Source organism: Geotrypetes seraphini, chromosome 2 (assembly GCF_902459505.1).
Source record: "Geotrypetes seraphini chromosome 2, aGeoSer1.1, whole genome shotgun sequence".
Lineage (NCBI taxonomy): Eukaryota > Metazoa > Chordata > Amphibia > Gymnophiona > Dermophiidae > Geotrypetes > Geotrypetes seraphini.
Window position 1 is genome coordinate 12,680,772 of NC_047085.1, and position 19,247 is coordinate 12,700,018.

The 19,247-nt window shown below is 44.6% G+C and overlaps 1 protein-coding gene across 2 annotated transcripts in view; it reads left to right on the top strand.

Moving 5' to 3' along the window:
* The window catches only part of EEF1D (eukaryotic translation elongation factor 1 delta), a 98,659-nt gene that overhangs the window by 15,278 nt on the left and 64,134 nt on the right, over positions 1 to 19,247 (top strand). The window contains exons 2-3 of one of the 2 annotated variants that reach the window (XM_033933042.1): positions 2,415 to 2,541; positions 13,484 to 13,555. In XM_033933042.1, the coding sequence (XP_033788933.1) occupies positions 2,415 to 2,541; positions 13,484 to 13,555 (199 nt within the window). The remainder of the gene's footprint in view (positions 1 to 2,414; positions 2,542 to 13,483; positions 13,556 to 19,247) is intronic. The other variant, XM_033933043.1, reaches the window with a different exon arrangement.

Consider the following 19,247-nt stretch of genomic DNA (forward strand, 5'->3'; position numbering starts at 1 on the left):
TTCTATACTAATGGCTCTTAGTTGCTCAAATGTATGTTTTTGAATGGAAGCGGTATTCAGCAACAGGATCTGGACCACAAACAGAGAATTTAAACATTGATAAGTCATACTCTCTCAAAGCATCCCCAATCAGCAGGAAAATAAAACACACTTTTTTACATTTGATAAACGCTTAAGAACCCTAAATATATTGCTGATTCATTCAGAACCATGAATGACCTTTTAAAATTCTAGGAAACCTTTTTGATTCACAGTAACTTTGCCGTATTCAACTCAAAACTTCAGCTACTTTTTCGCTTTTAAGAGCATTAGCCTTTCAACTGTGTATACCTTGACTTGTAACTGATCAGTATTTTCCCAGCCACTAAAACGGGGGTGTTGGTAAAAAGAGCAAGCACGAAAAGGAACATTTCAATGGGAAAACGGTTGTGTTTATAAAATTTTAGCTCGGATTTTCTAGCAGGGTTCCTCATAGACCCAGCATTGCGTTATAAGGGAATTAATAACTTGGGACTAAAGAACCAAAATCTGATCTAATCTTAGTTTAGGTTATATCCATTTTAATGTATCAGCCTCATACTCTCAGTGGAATCCAGGAATCCGCATATTTCATGATTTTTATTTTCTGGTAGTGTTATTTTATGCTCATTCTGTTCAGATCTGAGGAAGAGGCAGTGAGCTCCTGAAAGCTAGTCAGGAAATGGGAGTACAGAAAAAAAGTGTTTCCTTTTGCTAATCTCTATTCTGTGCATTGCTGTGTCTTAGTACTGTATATGTTTATGACATTACTCAGAGGTCTCAAATGCTGAGGGATTTCAACCCAGTCCTTGGGGCTTACCTATCTAGCTGGGGTTTTTAGAATATCAAAATTTATAGGAGAGTACGATAAATCACTGAATAATTAACCATACATACTCTATATATTCACTGGAACCCCTCTCCCATAATTGTCCAACAGAGACAGAAAGCCAAAGCTCCAACAAAAATAGCAAAGTGGAGAAAAAAATTCAGTCTTCATGGATTTAAAAAATCTCATTTTTGTCACATTAAATAGTCCAAAAGAAATTGCAATGTTCTTTTAAGTCCCAGGTTATCAGTCTTCAGAGAGAGAATCAATTCCACTCTGATAGTCCTACACCGATCTATTCAACACAGTGTTCAGTTTCCAATTCATATATACTAGCAAGGATCAAAATAGAACAGGGGGACACTTAGCTGCAAATTTCCAAGCACGTGCCAGTCCATCAACTTCATAATCTCTGGTGCGCTGCTGTATCCCACCACCTGACAGGGAATCTCTGTTTTGCCAAAACGCTGCATCAGCGGTTTGTCCTTTTCCTTGCAATCGGGAACATCTCGGCTCAAACATGACACTGGCGGTTGGTTACAGACACTGCTGGGAGGCAGCTATAAAAAGAAAACCAAACACCGCTTCCCTTGTGCTTACAATCAGCTACTACAATTCATTAAGTCATTGGTAGAGAAATCGCTAGTTTTTCTTTTTAAAGCTGCCTCCAAGCAGTGTCTGTAACCGCTAGTGTCATGTTTGAGCCGAGATGTTTCCCAATTGCAAGGAAGAGGACGAACCGCTGACGCAGCGTTTTGGCGAAACGGAGATTCCCTGTCGGGTGGTGGGACACAGCAGCGCACCAGAGAAGATTATGAAGTTGATGGACTGGCATGTGCTTGGAAATTTGCAGCTAAGTGTCCCCCTGTTCTATTTTGATCCTTGCTAGTATATATGAATTGGAAACTGAACACTGTTGAATAGATCGGTGTAGGACTATCAGAGTGGAATTGATTTTCTCTTTGAAGACTGATAACCTGGGACTTAAAAGAACATTGCAATTTCTTTTGGACTATTTAATGTGACAAAAGTGAGGGTTTTTTTAATCCATGAAGACTGAGGGTTTTTCTCCACTTTACTATTTTTGTTGGAGCTTTGGCTTTCTGTCTCTGTTGGATAGTCTTGAACGAGGGGTTCCAGTGAATATAGAGTGTGGCTAATTATTCAGTTTTTAGGATATCGCCATTTAAAGGGGATGTCATGAAAACAAACACCAACTGGCTGAATGTGCTCTGAGGACTGGGTTTGAAAACCCCTACACAATAAAGTCTGTGTTAATGAGTGGATTTTTTAAAAATTCTTTATTCATTTTACATCTTTCAACAAGTGTAACATAAAATAACATTTAAACTTAAACAATATCACTTGATTCTATCAATTTAACTTAAATCATAATACTTAAACCCTCTCTTCCAATCCTACTAATTCATATGTATTACATATGTCATATAATATATTATATATTCTTTCCTATTAATTTAATATCAAATCAGAAATCCCACCCCCCCATTCTTTGCAATTATTTTTAATGAGTGGATTTAAATATCGGTACTAATCTCTCTCACAGAAAAATGGCAACAGAGTACCTCGTACATGAGAAGATCTGGTTTGATAAATTCAAGTATGATGATGCAGAGAGACAGTATTATGAACAACTGAATGGACCTGTAACAACAACAAAATGCCAACAGCAGGTAACGGGCAAAAAAGAATGAGCTCATGAGAAATACTTAGAGGCTTTATGTGGTGGCTTTGGTTGTCTCTCCTCCCTATGCTTGGCTGCATGGAGAAGTGCTTCTACCAAATGTGCATGAGTCTTGCAACATTTTGTTTAACACAGTACATAACGGGTGAGGGCAACGTAGTTGAAACAGCTTCATTATTTCTCTAATTGAGTAGGTGAATGTACATGTTCTCATAACCAATTGAACATCTGCTCTTGAAATTTCATTGGACTTCTCAACAGTTTTCCTATGTTTCCATTATCTGCTGTAAGCATGTATATCTTTTTTCACTTGAGGTCATTCATGCAAGTTTGTCACAACATACTTACTGTACATACAAATGTTATTGTAATAAACACATTCAGACCTTATATGTAATACAAAATCATCTTATACAAAACTGACTTGTGATGAAGCTGATAGATAGAAAGGCCAAAGACCCAAGTGATACTTAAAACTTTAAGCCTAGAGCACTTAACCTCAACCATGACAGCCTGCCACTCCATACGTACATCCTCAAAATGTTTGGAGCAGAGAAGACACAACTACTCTCCCCTTGAAATCAAGAGACTAGTATATCGCACAACAGAAACATCAGTATAGTTCTTAATGTCTTGAGACTCCTGTGGAGTAGTACAGATTGTGTCGGACAATCAATTCTGAAATACAAATTTTACTATGGTGCCCAGGATGAGATGCCGAATGTTCTCATTTATTCATTTTTATTTTCCTTTGCCATAGTCATTGTCTGTGTTGTGGGTATGCTACAGTTGCCCATCCATTTATGGACAGGTGGAGGCAAACCTGAGCTTCAGTCTGGATCTTGCTAGTGTTCCTCTTTCTTCCTGCAGATGGCAAAAGTGGACATGTGCAACAGGATGTTTTGAGCTGCCTTTTGGCTAGGTGATACTCGCAGGAATTGGTCTCCAGACAAATTCCTCTGAGCAATGAGAGGTGGTTTCCTGGAGGTCCTAAGCCCTGGTTTGTGGAGCCTGTGCTTGATAAGGCTATGTCCGACGGTATTTTTGTGGGAGGGAGTATCCTATGACTCCATCCCCCATGCCCTCATTTTTTTACCTTTGCTGGACAATTTTGTTAGAGGCAGTAAACCTTGAGGTGGGATGGGGGGGGGAGAGAAACATGCAGTAAACTGGAAATAAAAACCAGTTTGTGGTGGGGAAACCCTCAGTTGGATGACGCCAGCAAAGAGAATTTTCCACAATGAGTGGTCAATTGGGAGAGCAACAGGAGGGATATCCTGCCAGGAATGTGATGCTAGACATAGCTCATTTTGCCTCAAATTTAGCAGGGAACCATTAGGGGCATAGGGGAGACAAAGCACCAGGTTTTCCAGCATTAGAGCTATGTCCTCATAGTTCTCTCCTAAACTGTGAAACTAAATTATTGGCCCAAATATTAGTGGATCAGTTGGCAAGGGTGCTTCTTTCAGTTGTAGCAGACCCTCGGGTTGGATTTGTCAGGGGAAGGTATGTGGTGAAGATCTGCAGGGTATTAGTCACATTAGAAATGGTTTGTCATAGCGTGCCTTCTCGTCTAGTTTTGATGCAGAGAAGGCGCTCGACTGACTGTCTTGGGCTTTTTTGTTTGGAGTGCTGGAGAGATATGGAGCCTAATTTATTTAAGGATGTCATTCAAGCTTTTATATTGGGATCCTAAAGCACAAATTTGGGTTAATAACTTGGTTCAAAATTGCAGCTTTTATGGCTCTTTTAGTGCATCTTACAGAGCTGGAACACTTTTTGATCCTGATAGAATGTTTTTTTTTGAGATGTGGAGACTTCTCCGGGTTTAAATAAATCCGAGGCACTGCCATCACAGAATCTCTCTGGTGAATAAGAAGTGCGTTCTTAATTATTGCTTGCAGGAACAAGTTCATTGTCTAATTATTCATGGAAGCATTTAAATGATTATTTAAACAGGATATGAGGCAATTGCTAACGATATATATAGAAGGCGATGTTCGATAGCTGTCTCTTTGAAGAAACTAGTGTAGGTGCCTTTTTGTCTGTATTCATATTATGATTGTATTTTGTAAACTGCCTGGAATAAGGAGGTTAGAAATTCTTTAAATAAAATTGTGGGAGGCTGACTTCAAAATGTAAATGATATGGGAATCCTTCTCCTGGGGGCTAGAAGTTTAGTTCTCAATAGATAGGTTAAGTTTGTATGAAGCAGGGCAATAGCTGCATTTTTACTAGAGGTATGGGATTATAAGAGATTTCTTTTTGTGTAACTGTTAATATAGTCTTGCATTCTTCCCAGTATAGTGTTGGGTTGGGGTTGTTTATTGTATCTGATAAAATTGTACTATTCTCTTATCAAAAGCTATTTCTTATACAATATAAGCATTTCCATACAAGTGGTATAGGGAGCAATGTATAATGGTATATCACTCACTTTTTTTCTATTTGTCATTGTAGAAGCTCCAATTATAAAAGAGAAATTAAGATGGTCATAGGTTTTACTAGAGCCTATGTTGATTATACGCAAAGTAAAGATATTAATGTGGCAGACTTGATGTCGTCTCTGCAAAAATCCCTGGCTTTGAGCAGACTGAACCCTGCCTACTTGCCTGCAGCTTTTATTGTGTTGCCTGGGTTAGCTTAGTGCATGTTTCCCCAAGTATGATCTCTCCCCTTGTCCATTTTCTCAGCCTTTATATTCCTGGAGGGTTTGCCTCGCTGACATGTTCCAGTGGATGTTAAAATGTCCTGGTTTACTGTGGATGTTACGAGATCCATCTGCTTCTGACTGCATTTACCTTTTCTGATTAAGCAGATTGTTGACTTAGCAAACCTGAATATCTGTGTGCCTAGTCTCTCTCTCTCTTCTTTTTTTAAAGTAGTCTGGCAGGTGGTGTTAGAGGGATTGTTAAAATTTAGAATTTTATCTCTTTATTGCTGACTTTCTGTTACTGCTGCAGATTTGATTGCCAGAAAAGGAGGAAAGTGGTGGAAGGGCCAGCCTTTTAGACCTAGTAAGGTTTGGTAGGACTTTTACCAAAGGATGTTCATGTGCCTTTACCTGTCATTGATGCCACTTTGATCACACAAGGTCAGCCTGTTAATACTTGACATAAACTGGCCCCTTGGCTATCAAATAAGAGTTATTGCTACTTGCAAAGTACTCTCATCAGCAAATATGACTGGCCTGTACCTAATAGCTAGATGTTCCTAAGACTTGCTAACTCTGAGTACACTGTCAACAATCTTATCAGCAAAATATTTTTTTCAAATTTATTTTTGTTCAATACATATCAAGCTACACAATTGTACAATTCACAATGATATAGAGATATTATCCCAGGACAAGCAGGCAGCATATTCTTAACGTATGGGTGACGTCACCGACGGAGCCCCGGTACGGACCTTTTTAACTAGAAAGTTCTAGTTGGCCGCACCGCGCATGCGCGAGTGCCTTCCCGCCCGACGGAGGAGTGCGTGGTCTCCAGTTTCTTCGTTTCCGCGGAGCGAAGAAGACGCATGTGGTATTCAACGGCTGTTGAACACTCCTTTTTTGCCTTCCCGCTCGCGTTATTCTGATTTTTTTCTGCTTTTTTCCTTCGGGTTTTTCTGTTTTCTGTCTAATCTAAAAAAAAAAAAAAAAAAAACTTTATTTTTTCCTTTATTTTTCAACAGGCCCCGGCGGGGCCTGTTGCCATCATACAAGCCTCCGGCTTTGATTTCGCTGAGGCCGTATTCCCCTTCATGCCCCCTCAGCCGGGTTTTAAGAAGTGCCAGCGGTGTGCACGCCCGATTTCCCTTTCGGACCCACACAACTGGTGCCTACAGTGCTTGGGTCCGGAACATCGGGCTGACACCTGCACCCGCTGCGCGACTCTTCAAAAACGCACACTTAAAAATAGACAAATTCAGCAGAATCTCCTCTTCGGCACCGGTTCTGCTATGGATCCGACCCCGACGTCGACGGCACCGCCGAAATCGGCACCGTCAACATCGACACCACCTGATCCTTCTGCGGGGTCGATGGCGCCAGGTAAGCCGGCTAAGAAGCCTTCCACTTCCCTCGAGCGCCCTCCAGCCACGGCGGTGACACCGGTCCTTCCGACGTCCCGCAAGTCCCGTAAGCGCTCCGCTCCGATAACGGTGAGTGCCTCTTCATCGGCCTCCTCATCACCGGAGCGTAGAGCGGCACCTATGGTACCGAAGAAAAGTAAAACGGTACCGGTGCCCCCATTGGAGGACCGTATCTCGGCCATCCTCCAAACTAAATTACAGGAGCAACTCGAGCACCAGCTTCAGGAACTGCTTCCAACCCTGCTGGCACCACTCCTTCCGGTACCGGTCCGGCCCGAGCCTCGCACCACTACGCCAGTGGCCACCCCCTCGGTACCGATGAACACTTCGATGCCGGTCTTATCGGCACAGCCTACACTACAGACCTGCACGTCGGAGGACCCATCCCGAACCCAAGATCGACATCGATCGTCTCGGGACCGGGATCGACACCACTCCTCCCGGGACAGAGATCGGCACCGGTCTTCATCCCCCGGCACCGTATCCATGAGATCTGGCAAGTCCCTTTCTAAAACCCGCCATGCTGAGCCGGCCATCAGGGACCCTGACTTATGGGAGCAATCCCCACTCGGTACCGAGGAGGATGCCTCTTCCACTGATGAGGAACCCTCCATGGCTGAATCCACCTCCAAACCCGAGCAGTCCTCATTTACAAAATTCCTTCGGGAGATGTCTGGGGCTCTTTCCATCCCACTTGAGTCCGACTCCAAGAAGTCCCAGGCCTTTCTAGAAGCCTTGGATTTCGACCAACCCCCCAAAGAATTTCTCAAACTCCCCGTCCATGATATTCTGCGGGAGACGTTTTATAAAAACTTGGAGAACCCCCTTACTGTTCCAGGTGCCCCTAAGAAACTGGACAGTTTATACCGGGTCATCCCTATTCCGGGATTTGATAAACCCCAGTTGCCACATGAGAGCCTCCTGGTAGAATCCACTCTCAAGAAATCTCATGGTTCCAGTGTCTATGCCTCCACCCCTCCTGGCAGAGAGGGTAAAACAATGGATAAATTTGGAAAGCGCCTATACCAGAATGCCATGCTGGCTAGCAGAGCCAACAATTACTCATTTCATTTTTCTTTTTATATGAAATATCTGGTACAACAACTTTCTGCTCTGCAAAAGTACATCCCTGAACGCAAGGTCCCATTGTTTCAGCAACAAATTTCTACCCTCCTTCAGCTCAGGAAGTTCATGGTACGCTCAATCTATGACTCCTTCGAGCTCTCCTCCCGTGCCTCTGCTCTGGCAATTGCCATGCGACGCCTTGCCTGGCTGAGAGTATCTGACCTGGATGTCAACCACCAAGACCGCCTTGCCAACGCGCCCTGTCTTGGTGATGAACTTTTTGGGGAGTCTCTAGATACCACCACACAAAAACTTTCGGCTCATGAGACGAGATGGGACACCCTCATTAAGCCTAAAAAGAAGACTCCGCCGACACGACCATACAGACCTCAGTCTTCTTACCAATGTCGCTTTTCTGCTAGGCCACTGAATCCTCCTCAACAGCAATCTCGTCGGCCTCGCCAACAACAACAACAGCACTCTCAGGCTCGCTCGCAATCTCACCAGACAGCTAAGCCTCTCCCTCAAACTAAGCCTCCTCAGCCCTTTTGACTCCTTTCTCCAGGGCATAGCCAGTCTTCAACCCTCGCTGCCTCTGCCTCAACCTATCGGAGGCCGCCTCACCATCTTTCTACGGCGCTGGGAGGCCATCACATCAGACCTGTGGGTTCTAAACATCATCCGTCACGGATACTCGCTAAGGTTTCAGACTCTTCCTCCAGACCATCCTCCCGTAGAGTCTGCTTCTCACTCCTCCCAGACTCCTCTCCTCCTCAGGGAGGTCCAATCCCTCCTCCTTCTCAATGCCATCGAAGAAGTTCCACCAGACCAAAGAGGTCAGGGATTTTACTCCCGCTACTTCTTGGTACCCAAGAAAACAGGGGATCTTCGTCCTATCCTCGATCTCAGGAACCTCAACAAGTGTTTGGTCAAGGAAAAATTCAGGATGCTCTCCCTTGCCACACTTTATCCTCTTCTGTCTCAACACGACTGGCTATGTTCCCTGGACCTCAAGGAGGCCTACACTCACATCCCAATCCATCAGGCTTCACGTCGCTACCTCCGATTCCAGATACTGAATCACCACTATCAGTACAAAGTGCTACCCTTTGGTCTCGCATCATCACCCAGGGTGTTCACCAAGTGCCTGATTGTGGTAGCGGCCTGTCTCAGGTCCCACAACCTTCAAGTGTTCCCCTACTTGGACGATTGGTTGGTGAAAGCAACAACCTCACCACTTGTGCTGCAATCAACTCACCACACCATCTCTTTTCTCCATCTCTTGGGGTTCGAGATCAATTATCCCAAGTCGCATCTGCTTCCCACGCAGCGCCTTCAGTTCATCGGAGCACTTCTCGATACCAACCTCATGAGAGCGTTCCTCCCTGCCGTCCGGCACCGGACACTACTTCACCTCTGTCGACAGGTGCTCCTACAACCATCCATCCCTGCTCGCCAGATGATGATTCTTCTGGGTCACATGGCCTCGACAGTCCATGTAGTTCCTCTGGCGCGACTCCATCTGAGGATACCGCAATGGACCCTCGCCAACCAATGGTCACAGACCAGGGATCCTCTTTCTCATCCCATCTCTGTGACATCGTCTCTTCAGCGATCTCTTCAATGGTGGTTGAACTCCTCAAATCTTTCCAGGGGCCTCCTTTTGCATCCACCCCCTCATTCCATGATCATCACCACAGATGCCTCCCCCCTATGCATGGGGAGCTCACATAGGGGATTTACGCACCCAGGGACTCTGGACCCCTCAGGAGCGCCAACATCACATCAATTTCCTGGAGCTCAGAGCCATGTTTTATGCTCTCAAAGCCTTCCAGCACCTTCTCTATCCTCAGGTTCTTCTCCTGTGCACGGACAACCAAGTCGCCATGTACTACATCAACAAGCAAGGCGGCACCGGATCTCGTCTCCTTTGTCAGGAGGCCCTCCGAATTTGGACCTGGGCCACAGCCCACAATCTTTACCTCAAAGCGGTCTATATCCAGGGCGAACAGAACTCCCTGGCCGACCAGCTCAGCCGCATCCTTCAACCTCACGAGTGGACCCTGGATCCTCCCACTCTCCACTCCATCTTTGCTCGCTGGGGCACTCCGCAGGTGGACCTCTTTGCAGCTCCTCACAACCATCAGCTGCCCCAGTTCTGCTCCAGACTCTTCTCTCCACATCGTCTGGCCCCGGATGCATTCCTGCTCGACTGGACGGATCGGTTCCTCTATGCCTTCCCTCCACTTCCTCTGATGTTGCGGACTCTGTTCAAACTCCGCAAGGACAGAGCCACCATGATTCTCATCGCCCCTCGGTGGCCCAGGCAACACTGGTTCTCCCTTCTACTTCAACTCAGCTCCAGGGAGCCCATTCCTCTTCCTGTATTTCCATCTCTGCTTACACAGCAACGTCAGTCTCTGCTACATCCCAATCTGTCTTCCCTCCACCTGACAGCTTGGTTTCTCTCGGGCTGACCTCTCCAGGAAACCTGTCTCAGCCTGTCCGTCGCATTTTGGAGGCCTCCAGGAAACCCTCCACACTCCAATGTTACCATCAGAAATGGACCCGGTTCTCCTCTTGGTGCCTCCTACATCATCACAATCCCACCTCATTGGCCGTGGAGACTGTACTGGACTATTTGCTCTCTCTGTCTAACGCTGGTCTCAAGTCTACCTCAATCAGAGTCCACCTCAGCGCTATCACTGCTTTTCACGAGCCTATCCTTGGAAAACCCCTCACGGCTCATCCTCTGGTTTCCCGGTTCATGAGAGGCCTCTTCAATATCAAACCACCTCTTCAGCCTCCCCCGGTTGTCTGGGACCTCAATGTGGTTTTGTCAGCCCTCATGAAACCCCCCTTTGAGCCGCTTGCTACTACCTCGCTCAAGCTTCTCACATGGAAGGTGCTTTTCCTCATTGCCATCACCTCTGCCAGGAGGGTTAGTGAGCTACATGCACTGGTCGCCGATCCACCGTTCACTGTCTTTCACCACGACAAGGTGGTTCTGCGTACCCATCCTAAATTCCTTCCTAAAGTGGTTTCAGCCTTTCACCTCAACCAGTCCATCGTGTTACCTGTCTTCTTCCCTAAACCACATTCTCATCCTGGGGAACAGGCTCTGCACACGCTGGATTGTAAGCGTGCCCTGGCGTACTACCTTGACCGTACCAGGGCGCACCGCACCTCTCCTCAACTCTTTCTGACCTTCGATCCTAACCGTCGAGGTCACCCTGTATCTAAACGAACGCTGTCCAATTGGCTTGCTGCCTGTATTGCGTTCTGTTATGCTCGGGCCGGCCTGTCACTGGAAGGAGCTGTCACGGCCCATAAAGTCAGGGCTATGGCTGCCTCTGTGGCTTTCCTCCGTTCCACGCCCATTGAGGAAATCTGCAGGGCGGCCACTTGGTCTTCAGTTCACACATTCACTACTCACTACTGTCTGGATGCCTTCTCCAGACGGGATGGGCACTTCGGCCAATCTGTACTTCAGAATTTATTTTCCTAATGGCCAACCATCCCTCCTCCCTCTCTGTTAGCTTAGAGGTCACCCATACGTTAAGAATATGCTGCCTGCTTGTCCTGGGATAAAGCACAGTTACTTACCGTAACAGGTGTTATCCAGGGACAGCAGGCAGATATTCTTACGACCCACCCACCTCCCCGGGTTGGCTTCTTAGCTGGCTTATCCTAACTGGAGACCACGCACTCCTCCGTCGGGCGGGAAGGCACTCGCGCATGCGCGGTGCGGCCAACTAGAACTTTCTAGTTAAAAAGGTCCGTACCGGGGCTCCGTCGGTGACGTCACCCATACGTTAAGAATATCTGCCTGCTGTCCCTGGATAACACCTGTTACGGTAAGTAACTGTGCTTTTTGCCTTGAATTGCAATTAAAACCCTAACAAATTCCATTCGCATTGCCAAGCTACCCTCTCTTCAACCTGCAGCGTAACCATTAACCCCCAGAGACGTAATTATACGGTATAGAGGGTAGAGTCTCATGGGCTCTCCTGCACCCAAAGACCAAGCATCTCCCCCTCACACCAGCAGTGTAAAGAGCCTCTTCAAGCATTTAGAGACCATCCAATGACAAACAAGAAAGAAACCAATATAACTTTTATAACTATTTGCTGGTGCACTTGTGTATAGCAATATACTGTATAAATGCTTCAACACTACTTGTAAGACAAGGATCACTTACAGGCTGCCATGTAGAAAGGAAGTGTGCATCCTTCCCCCTCATTACTAGGTTAATTTGTCAAAACACTTCATTTCTCCTACTTTATCCATCAAGTTTGAGAGGGGGAGCCACAACTGCAACTTCTTCATGTAAACAATAGAAGGACCCATCTCGCCCTGTTTAACCACCAGACTAGCAAGTATAATCCCAAATCCTTGTGATGTCTTACATCCTTTGCTGTACTGTGGACCATTATGGCCTCACTCTCCTGCCACGTGTGGATAAAAGAATCCATCTTCCCACACCCTCCACCAGTGTTGCCTGTCATTTCTCATTTGCAAGGGGGGTAGTAAGCAGTCGCTTATTTCACAAAGAAACGTTTGGAGGAGGATTCTGAACAAATCAGGCAATAATCTCTCTATTTTAGATAGCAGGAATTTAAAATTCCTGCCTTTATAGAGTCAACTTCAAGGAGTGTGATCTTCTAATATTCAACCAGTTGGCCTTGACTCATCATAAAGTCCTTTGGGTGTAAGTACAGAAAGTAAAGGATCCTCTTCCCCAGCTTAGACTTTAGCTACTGCAAGGATTGTCAGTCTCCCCATGACAGTTCCCAAAATCTCATATAAAAAGGGAAGAAAATCTGGACCATATAGGTTTGCATTTATTACTTCTGCTGCTATGCCTTGAGGAATTGAAATGAAATAAATGACACTGCATTTTTTTAATTTTTTTAAATCAACATTCATTTTGTTCTTCTGAAGATGCGCAGGCTTCTAGTGGTATTAGAGTTGAGCTTTTCTGATGTTATGGCATTTACTTTTTATAGCTTCTGATGGTGGCATTGAGAACCCTTTGCCTAGTGTCTTCCGTCTCTCGTGCTTACTCATTATAGTAGCACTCTTAACCCAGGGGTACAAATTTTGACTTTCTTTGGAACCTGTTAAGCAAGCATCCAGAGTTTGACTAGGCGTCGCCACTGTGTGATGACTGGTATTTCTTCCCAAGCTTGTGAGCACTGTCTCCACAGTTTCCCCTTGCTTGCTGGTAAGTAGGAAGAAACTGGGCTTAGGAATCAAACTCCAGTCTAGCAGTGAACCATTCAGGCAACTCAACATTGATGCATATTTTTAAAATTTCAGTTATTGAATCTTTGCTGCAGTAGCAAAAAGATAAATTGAAAACAGGACTAGCTGATCTTGCTGTGATGCCTTACTCTGAATAGATGGCAGTCATTAGTGTGGCATCCAGTAGGATTCAAGATGCCTTCCCATCTATATTAAAACCTATAGAAGGCATAGCTATAGTAATATAAAAATAACACTTGACTACCAAGAGCCTTATTTAAAAAAAAAAAAAAAAAAAATTGTTTTTCTTCAGTTTAATGGCCTTGACTGTTTGAATATATTTGTAAAGCCCATAAGCTCTCCTTGCATTTAAGCATGGTTTAATTTGCAGCCGATGCCTCATGCTGAGGTTTAATCTGTATAATATAAAACCTTTCTATGGCTAGTAGGCCCAACAGGATTTTCATTTCAAAAAAGCATATGCATTTTATTTCTGTGCTTTTAAATTCTCTCTCGTGTGGTTCTTTCTGCACTGCCTGTAGGATGATGGAGCAAGCACAATTCTCCGAGACATTGCCAGAGCGCGAGAGACTATCCAGAAATCATTGGCTAGCGTGAGTACCTGTGCTTCCTCTCACCAGCTGGCTGGCTACCGTTCTTAGTATCTTGCAGGCCTTGCTCTTGATGCAGTAGTTGTATGTCTGTCTGAGAGTTAGCACTAACAGACAAGGTACAGTGTAACACTAGATGCAGTCTAACCAACCTGCTACAGCACGCTGGGTGTGGTAGTTTTGCCTTCCTAGTACTTTCCCAGGTAAAAATTTCACCTGTGTAAGAATTGCTCCAAAGCAGTGTTTCCTAATCCTTTTTTTCATGTTATAATACACTATTGTCAGAGGAGTTGGAAGACATCACCTTGCCTTCCTCTTACTCTGAAGTGAAGATTCATCATCTGTACGCCTGTTTCCTTCTGTCAATAGCGCATGGAATTGGGGGCTCTCATGAGACTTGCAGGTTACCACATGATTCTGGCTTCAGAGGAAAACCAAAATGTCCACCAGTAAATTATACAAATAATATATCCATATATTAAAAATAAAAAAATCCAAAATGTTCACCAATAAATGTGTAGTAAACACCCTTTTTACATCATTTATATTTTATAAATCTTTGCAAGCGAACCAGTAACTTCATAAACATAATTTTTAAATATATTCATATTTCATTATATGCATATGTATCCTTCATATCATCATTTTATAATTTTACTTACTCATAAATATAACAAACCACATAGTAGAGCAAACAAAAGGGCCTTAAAAACATTAGAACCAGGCTATTGGTTTCACCCTTTCACAGGGCTTCCTCAGGAAAATCTAAACAAATACAAAATATTACATACTCTTCTGCTAGACTAGTCCAGAGTAGTGGGTTGTATTCCCCAACCAGTAGATGGAGACAGAGAACACCAACTTCATAACATCAATGCTGTTATAAGGATTAGTCGTCTTTGTCTTCCCTACATGGCCCATGATAGGTCGTCTGCTGAGACACACCAAGGTGCACCGGGGTTGGGTGATTCTTGTGGCGCCCGACTGATTGAGGCGGCTATGGCATGCTAACCTTGTTTACATCTGGCTCAGGGGCTCATGCTTCAGCCTTAGTTTGCAGAGGCTATTCTTCAGGTGTGACAGCTACTTGCACAGTAAGAAGTCAACTATGGCAACCTATGCAAAAACTTGGAGGTGTTTTCAATCTTTGTGCACCCAGAAGGACAAGAACCTGACCTTGATGTTGGTACCACTGATTCTTATCTTCCTTCAGGACAGGCTGGAGAAAAGGCTTGCCGTCGAATCTCTGAGAGTTCAGATTGCCAGTCTTTCTTCCTCTGTCCTAAACCTCTGGGAAGTGCTCTGGCTATTGTCAGGTTTCTCATGAGCATGTTGCATCTTCGCCCTCCTTTACATCATCCGTGCCTGACTTGGAATCTCAATTTGGTTCTCTGGGTGCTTGCTTGTCCACACTATGAGCCTCTAGACCAGCTGTCCTTAATGGATCTCGCCATCAAGATGGTGTTCCTGATGGCCATTACTTTGGCCCGGAGGGTATCCGAACTTCAGGCTTTGTCCTGCAGGGATCCTTTTCTTCAGATTATAGACTCTAGCATGATTTCTACACACTGTTCCCTCCTTTCTTCCGTAGGTGGTCTCTAGTTTCCACATCAATCAGGAGGTGCAGTTGCTTGCCTTTACTCCTTTGGGATCGAGCAAGCATGACTGAGTTCTGAAGTCATGCTTCAGACTTGAGGTACTTGGAAGTCACGAGCAGATTAGACTTGTTTGTCGAGGAGTTTCCCCTACCCCCTCCTTTTTTTTGTCTGTATCCTCTACAGATGTGACTGTCTGCTTTTGCACAAACTGGTAACCAGAGGGCAGTCCTGAGATGATAAGGGATGTTCAGAAAAAATTATGTGAATAAGGCTTCCCATAAGCAGTCTCATGACATAGGATGCATAACCCACTTGTCCAGGAATAGTGTGTGGATTTATATTCAAGTGCCCTGCCAGACTCAGCACTCTGTCTCCCTCCCTCTCAATGCCTTGCAGGCCTCCACCATGCCTGCTGTAAGACCTAGTGGTTCTGTCTCGGCCGACTTTCACGTCCCTGATTAGTAAGACTGATACCTTTTGAAATCTTTGGTTGTCCAGCAGTGAACCAGGGCAGGAGCGATCTCTACCCTCCTGCCCTGTGCAGAGCTGCTATCTAAATGGCTGCTGCAACTTCTCGCGGCAACCTCGTGAGTTCCTGTGATCTTGGTGGTTGCCACAACAGCAGTCATTCAGATAGCAGCTCTGCACGGGTCAGGAGTGTAGGAAGATTGCTCCTGTCTTGGTTTACTGCTGGACCACCAGGGATTTTAAAGGTACCAGTTTTACTAATCGGGGAGGTGGGAAGACAGCAAAAATTGTTAGTCGACCGAGGCAGGAGGGATCATTCCTGTCTTGGCCCACTGCTGGGTCACAGATCTTAATGGTAGGCCTGGTGGAGGCCTGCAACAGGTTCGGGAGGGGGGGAGGATGGGCACTAACTCAAATATAAACCAAGACCCCCATTTCTGGCCATTTCTTGAACCCAAAATCTGTTTATATTTGAGTATATATGATAAATAGTCCAGCTCCAAAATCCTATTCAGAACAGCTGTGAGTTTCTTACCTCACACGTTAATACTGAAACTAGTTTGAGGGGGGAGAGTGTGGCGGCAGTGGTTAAAGCTACAACCTCAGCACCCTGCTGCTCCTTGTGACCCTGGGCAAGTCATTTAATTTCCCCCCCCCCCACTGCCCCAGGTACATTAGATAGATTGTGTGCCCACCAGGACAGACAGGGAAAACTGCTTGAATATCTGAATAAATTCATGTTAACCATTCTGAGCGCCCCTGGGAGAACGGTATAGAAAATTGAATGAATGACTGCCTTATTTGGTCTGGCCTCCTTTCACCAGCTGGAGTGTAGCTCAGTGTTGTCTCAGTTCTCATCCAGGAAAGCAGCGAAGATCTTAAGTAGTGCTGTAGTGGTAAGGACAATAATAATTGTATTCAGTTGTTTGGGGGCTGTTGGAGGCACCTGGATGAGTCACAGCCTAGATGTATTTGATGCTGCTGAAAGAATTATGACTTGGCCTATATGTAATTGCTTTCGTTTATTCCTGGCAGCTCAGGAGAGGATAACAGCTCCCACTGAGAGGGTGTGATCCTAGACACGCCTTTTCTTTTCAGAGAGAGAAGGACTAATGCGCTCTCCAATCGGGAGATGGGAGCAGAAAATGCTGACTTTGTGACATGAGTCTGCTGGCTGGAGCGCACAACCCACTACACTTCTCCCTCAGTATTCGCGGGGGATGGGCAGAGCCAGACTGAAGTGTGAGAAACCGCAAATAACTTCTCGTCCGGCTCTGACCCACCCCCGCATCATTCCGGACCTTCCCGCCTCCCTCCCGGCATCCCAGACCTTACCTCTCGAGACTACGACGGGAGCTCACGGCAGCCATTTCCTATTGGTGATCTACACAGGGCAGGAGTGTAGGAAGATTGCTCCTGCCCCGAAAGCTCGCTAGATCACCAGGTAAGGAGTAATCTATAGCACTATTAGACATTTTAAGTCCTGTAGGGAGGTGGGAAGGCCCTAAACTATGCTTTCCTCCCCCTCCCAAAAAAAAAAAATCACGGATAATCGAAACCGCGAATAGGGAGGGGGAAGTATAGTCTAGACTGGTCTAGCAGGGCTCAAGGAAACATTAGCTTGTAAGAACAAATTCTGCCTTATTTGCCACAATATTTAAGGAGATAAAATGTGAGTTATTAGTCATTTACTTTGTATCATTGGAGATATTGGGCAAGAAAAATAGTGATACACAAACTATATAAATATAGTTGCCATTCAGTCTCAGTATTTAAGCCATTAGGATTTGATTGACAACGATAAATATATTCTATACTTAGTGCAATTTTGAGTTATATAAGAAAATGCATTGGTCAGATCCAAAATAAATCTACTAGATGTTACGAAAAATTGCCACTCTGAGGATGTTTTCCCCCTATTCCATTAAATGTGTTAAATATTCCACTTTGTACGATTCCTTGATCCAATGGAACTAATACTGGCGAATTCCACTTGTCTGTGCAACACAGTATTGTACAGAGATACAGAATTCCCCCTTTCCCGTGCAGAATCTGACTGTCACAGTAGCAGCAGCAATTCTCACATGCTGCCTGCTTGCTAACCTGGAAGTCTCGGCAGCAACGAGAGGCTTCCAGGTTAGAGAGAGTACGGGGAGGGGAAGAAGGAAAATTGCTGGCATAGGGAGGGGAAGGGTGAGAGGAAGGAAAGATGCTGGCATGGGGGAGGGAGGGAGATGGTGGACATTGGGAAAGAAACAGAAATGTTGGATGTGGAAGGGAGGAAGGGAGAGTGCTGCATGGGGGGAGGGACACAAAGGAGAGAGAGAGAGAAAGGTATTGGACATGGGGGTGGATGAGAGGGAGGAATAGATGCACAGGAGGTGGAGGGGGAAAAAGAGGAAGGTGTTGGATCCAGGAGCAGAGGGGAGAAAGAGGGAGGTGTTGGATCCAGGAGCAGAATGGAGTGATGGAGAGATGTCTGGCAATGGATGTGAGGAGAGAGTGCAGGAGAAAAGAAAGAGGGAGATGTTGGGCTACGAAAGTGGGGAGGGAAGGTAGAGGGAGCAGATGCTGGTCAATAAGGGTGGAAGAAGGAAGACACTGAGAATTGTAGAATCCAGAGGGGGAGATGAGGGTGGCAAGGAAACAGATGAGAGGAGATAGTAGAAAGATTAGAAATAATAGTAATGAGGTGTATGTTGAAGATATATGGGAATAGAGGGCTGAGGAAGGAATGAGGTTGGGGAATGGAGAGAAGATGGAAATTTTTTTTTTTTTATAAATATTTTTTATTCTTTTTTTAAATTCTTACATCAAGTGAAATACATGTAATACATTCAATTATGAAAAAACACTTGAAATTATTATTTTGAAATGGAAATTTTGATTGGAAAGTGGAAGAAGAGAGAAGGGTAAGGGGCAGAAAAGAGCTAAAAAAATGATCAATATGTCAGACGCAGGTGTAGTGAGGGAATAGACAGGAAAGAGGAGAAAAGACAAATGGATAGCAACTGCTTGACGGAGAATTAGCAGACAGGAAAGCAGAAAAGAGAAGCTGGAGCCAACATGATGGAAAAATAAAACATCAAGATAACAAAGGTAGAAAGCCGTTTTATTTTAAATGGACTATGGATAATTAACAAAAATATTATTTAAATTTTGACAAAACTTGCAGAATTTGCTAGTTTTGTGTGCCAGAATTTTGAATTTTTTTGCGCAGAATTCCACCAGGAGTTTATGTGACCATGTATAATGATGTGAGTTTTTTCATAAGTAGTTTTCTTATGTAAAATTTTGAAAAAAGCTATAAAATCATGCATCATTGTACTAGTGATAGTCGTTTCTGGTCCACAATTTATGGTGGCTTAAACTACTATTTACCTATTTACAATTTTGCTGTTGAACTGGGGAAATATCCATGGGGTGGTGGTTTTTCAAAACATCTAAGTAGAAAAGAGCGTGTACATGTAGACCTTTCAAGACCCAGTGATAGTTTGGTTTTTTTTGTTTTGCGTTTTGATTGGTTTAAGTTTATTTAACCAATACATGTCAGTGTGTTGATCAGATGATACTAGGTGAGTATAATAGTGTATATTTCACTATAAATACTGTGGAGAAGCCAGTTTTGT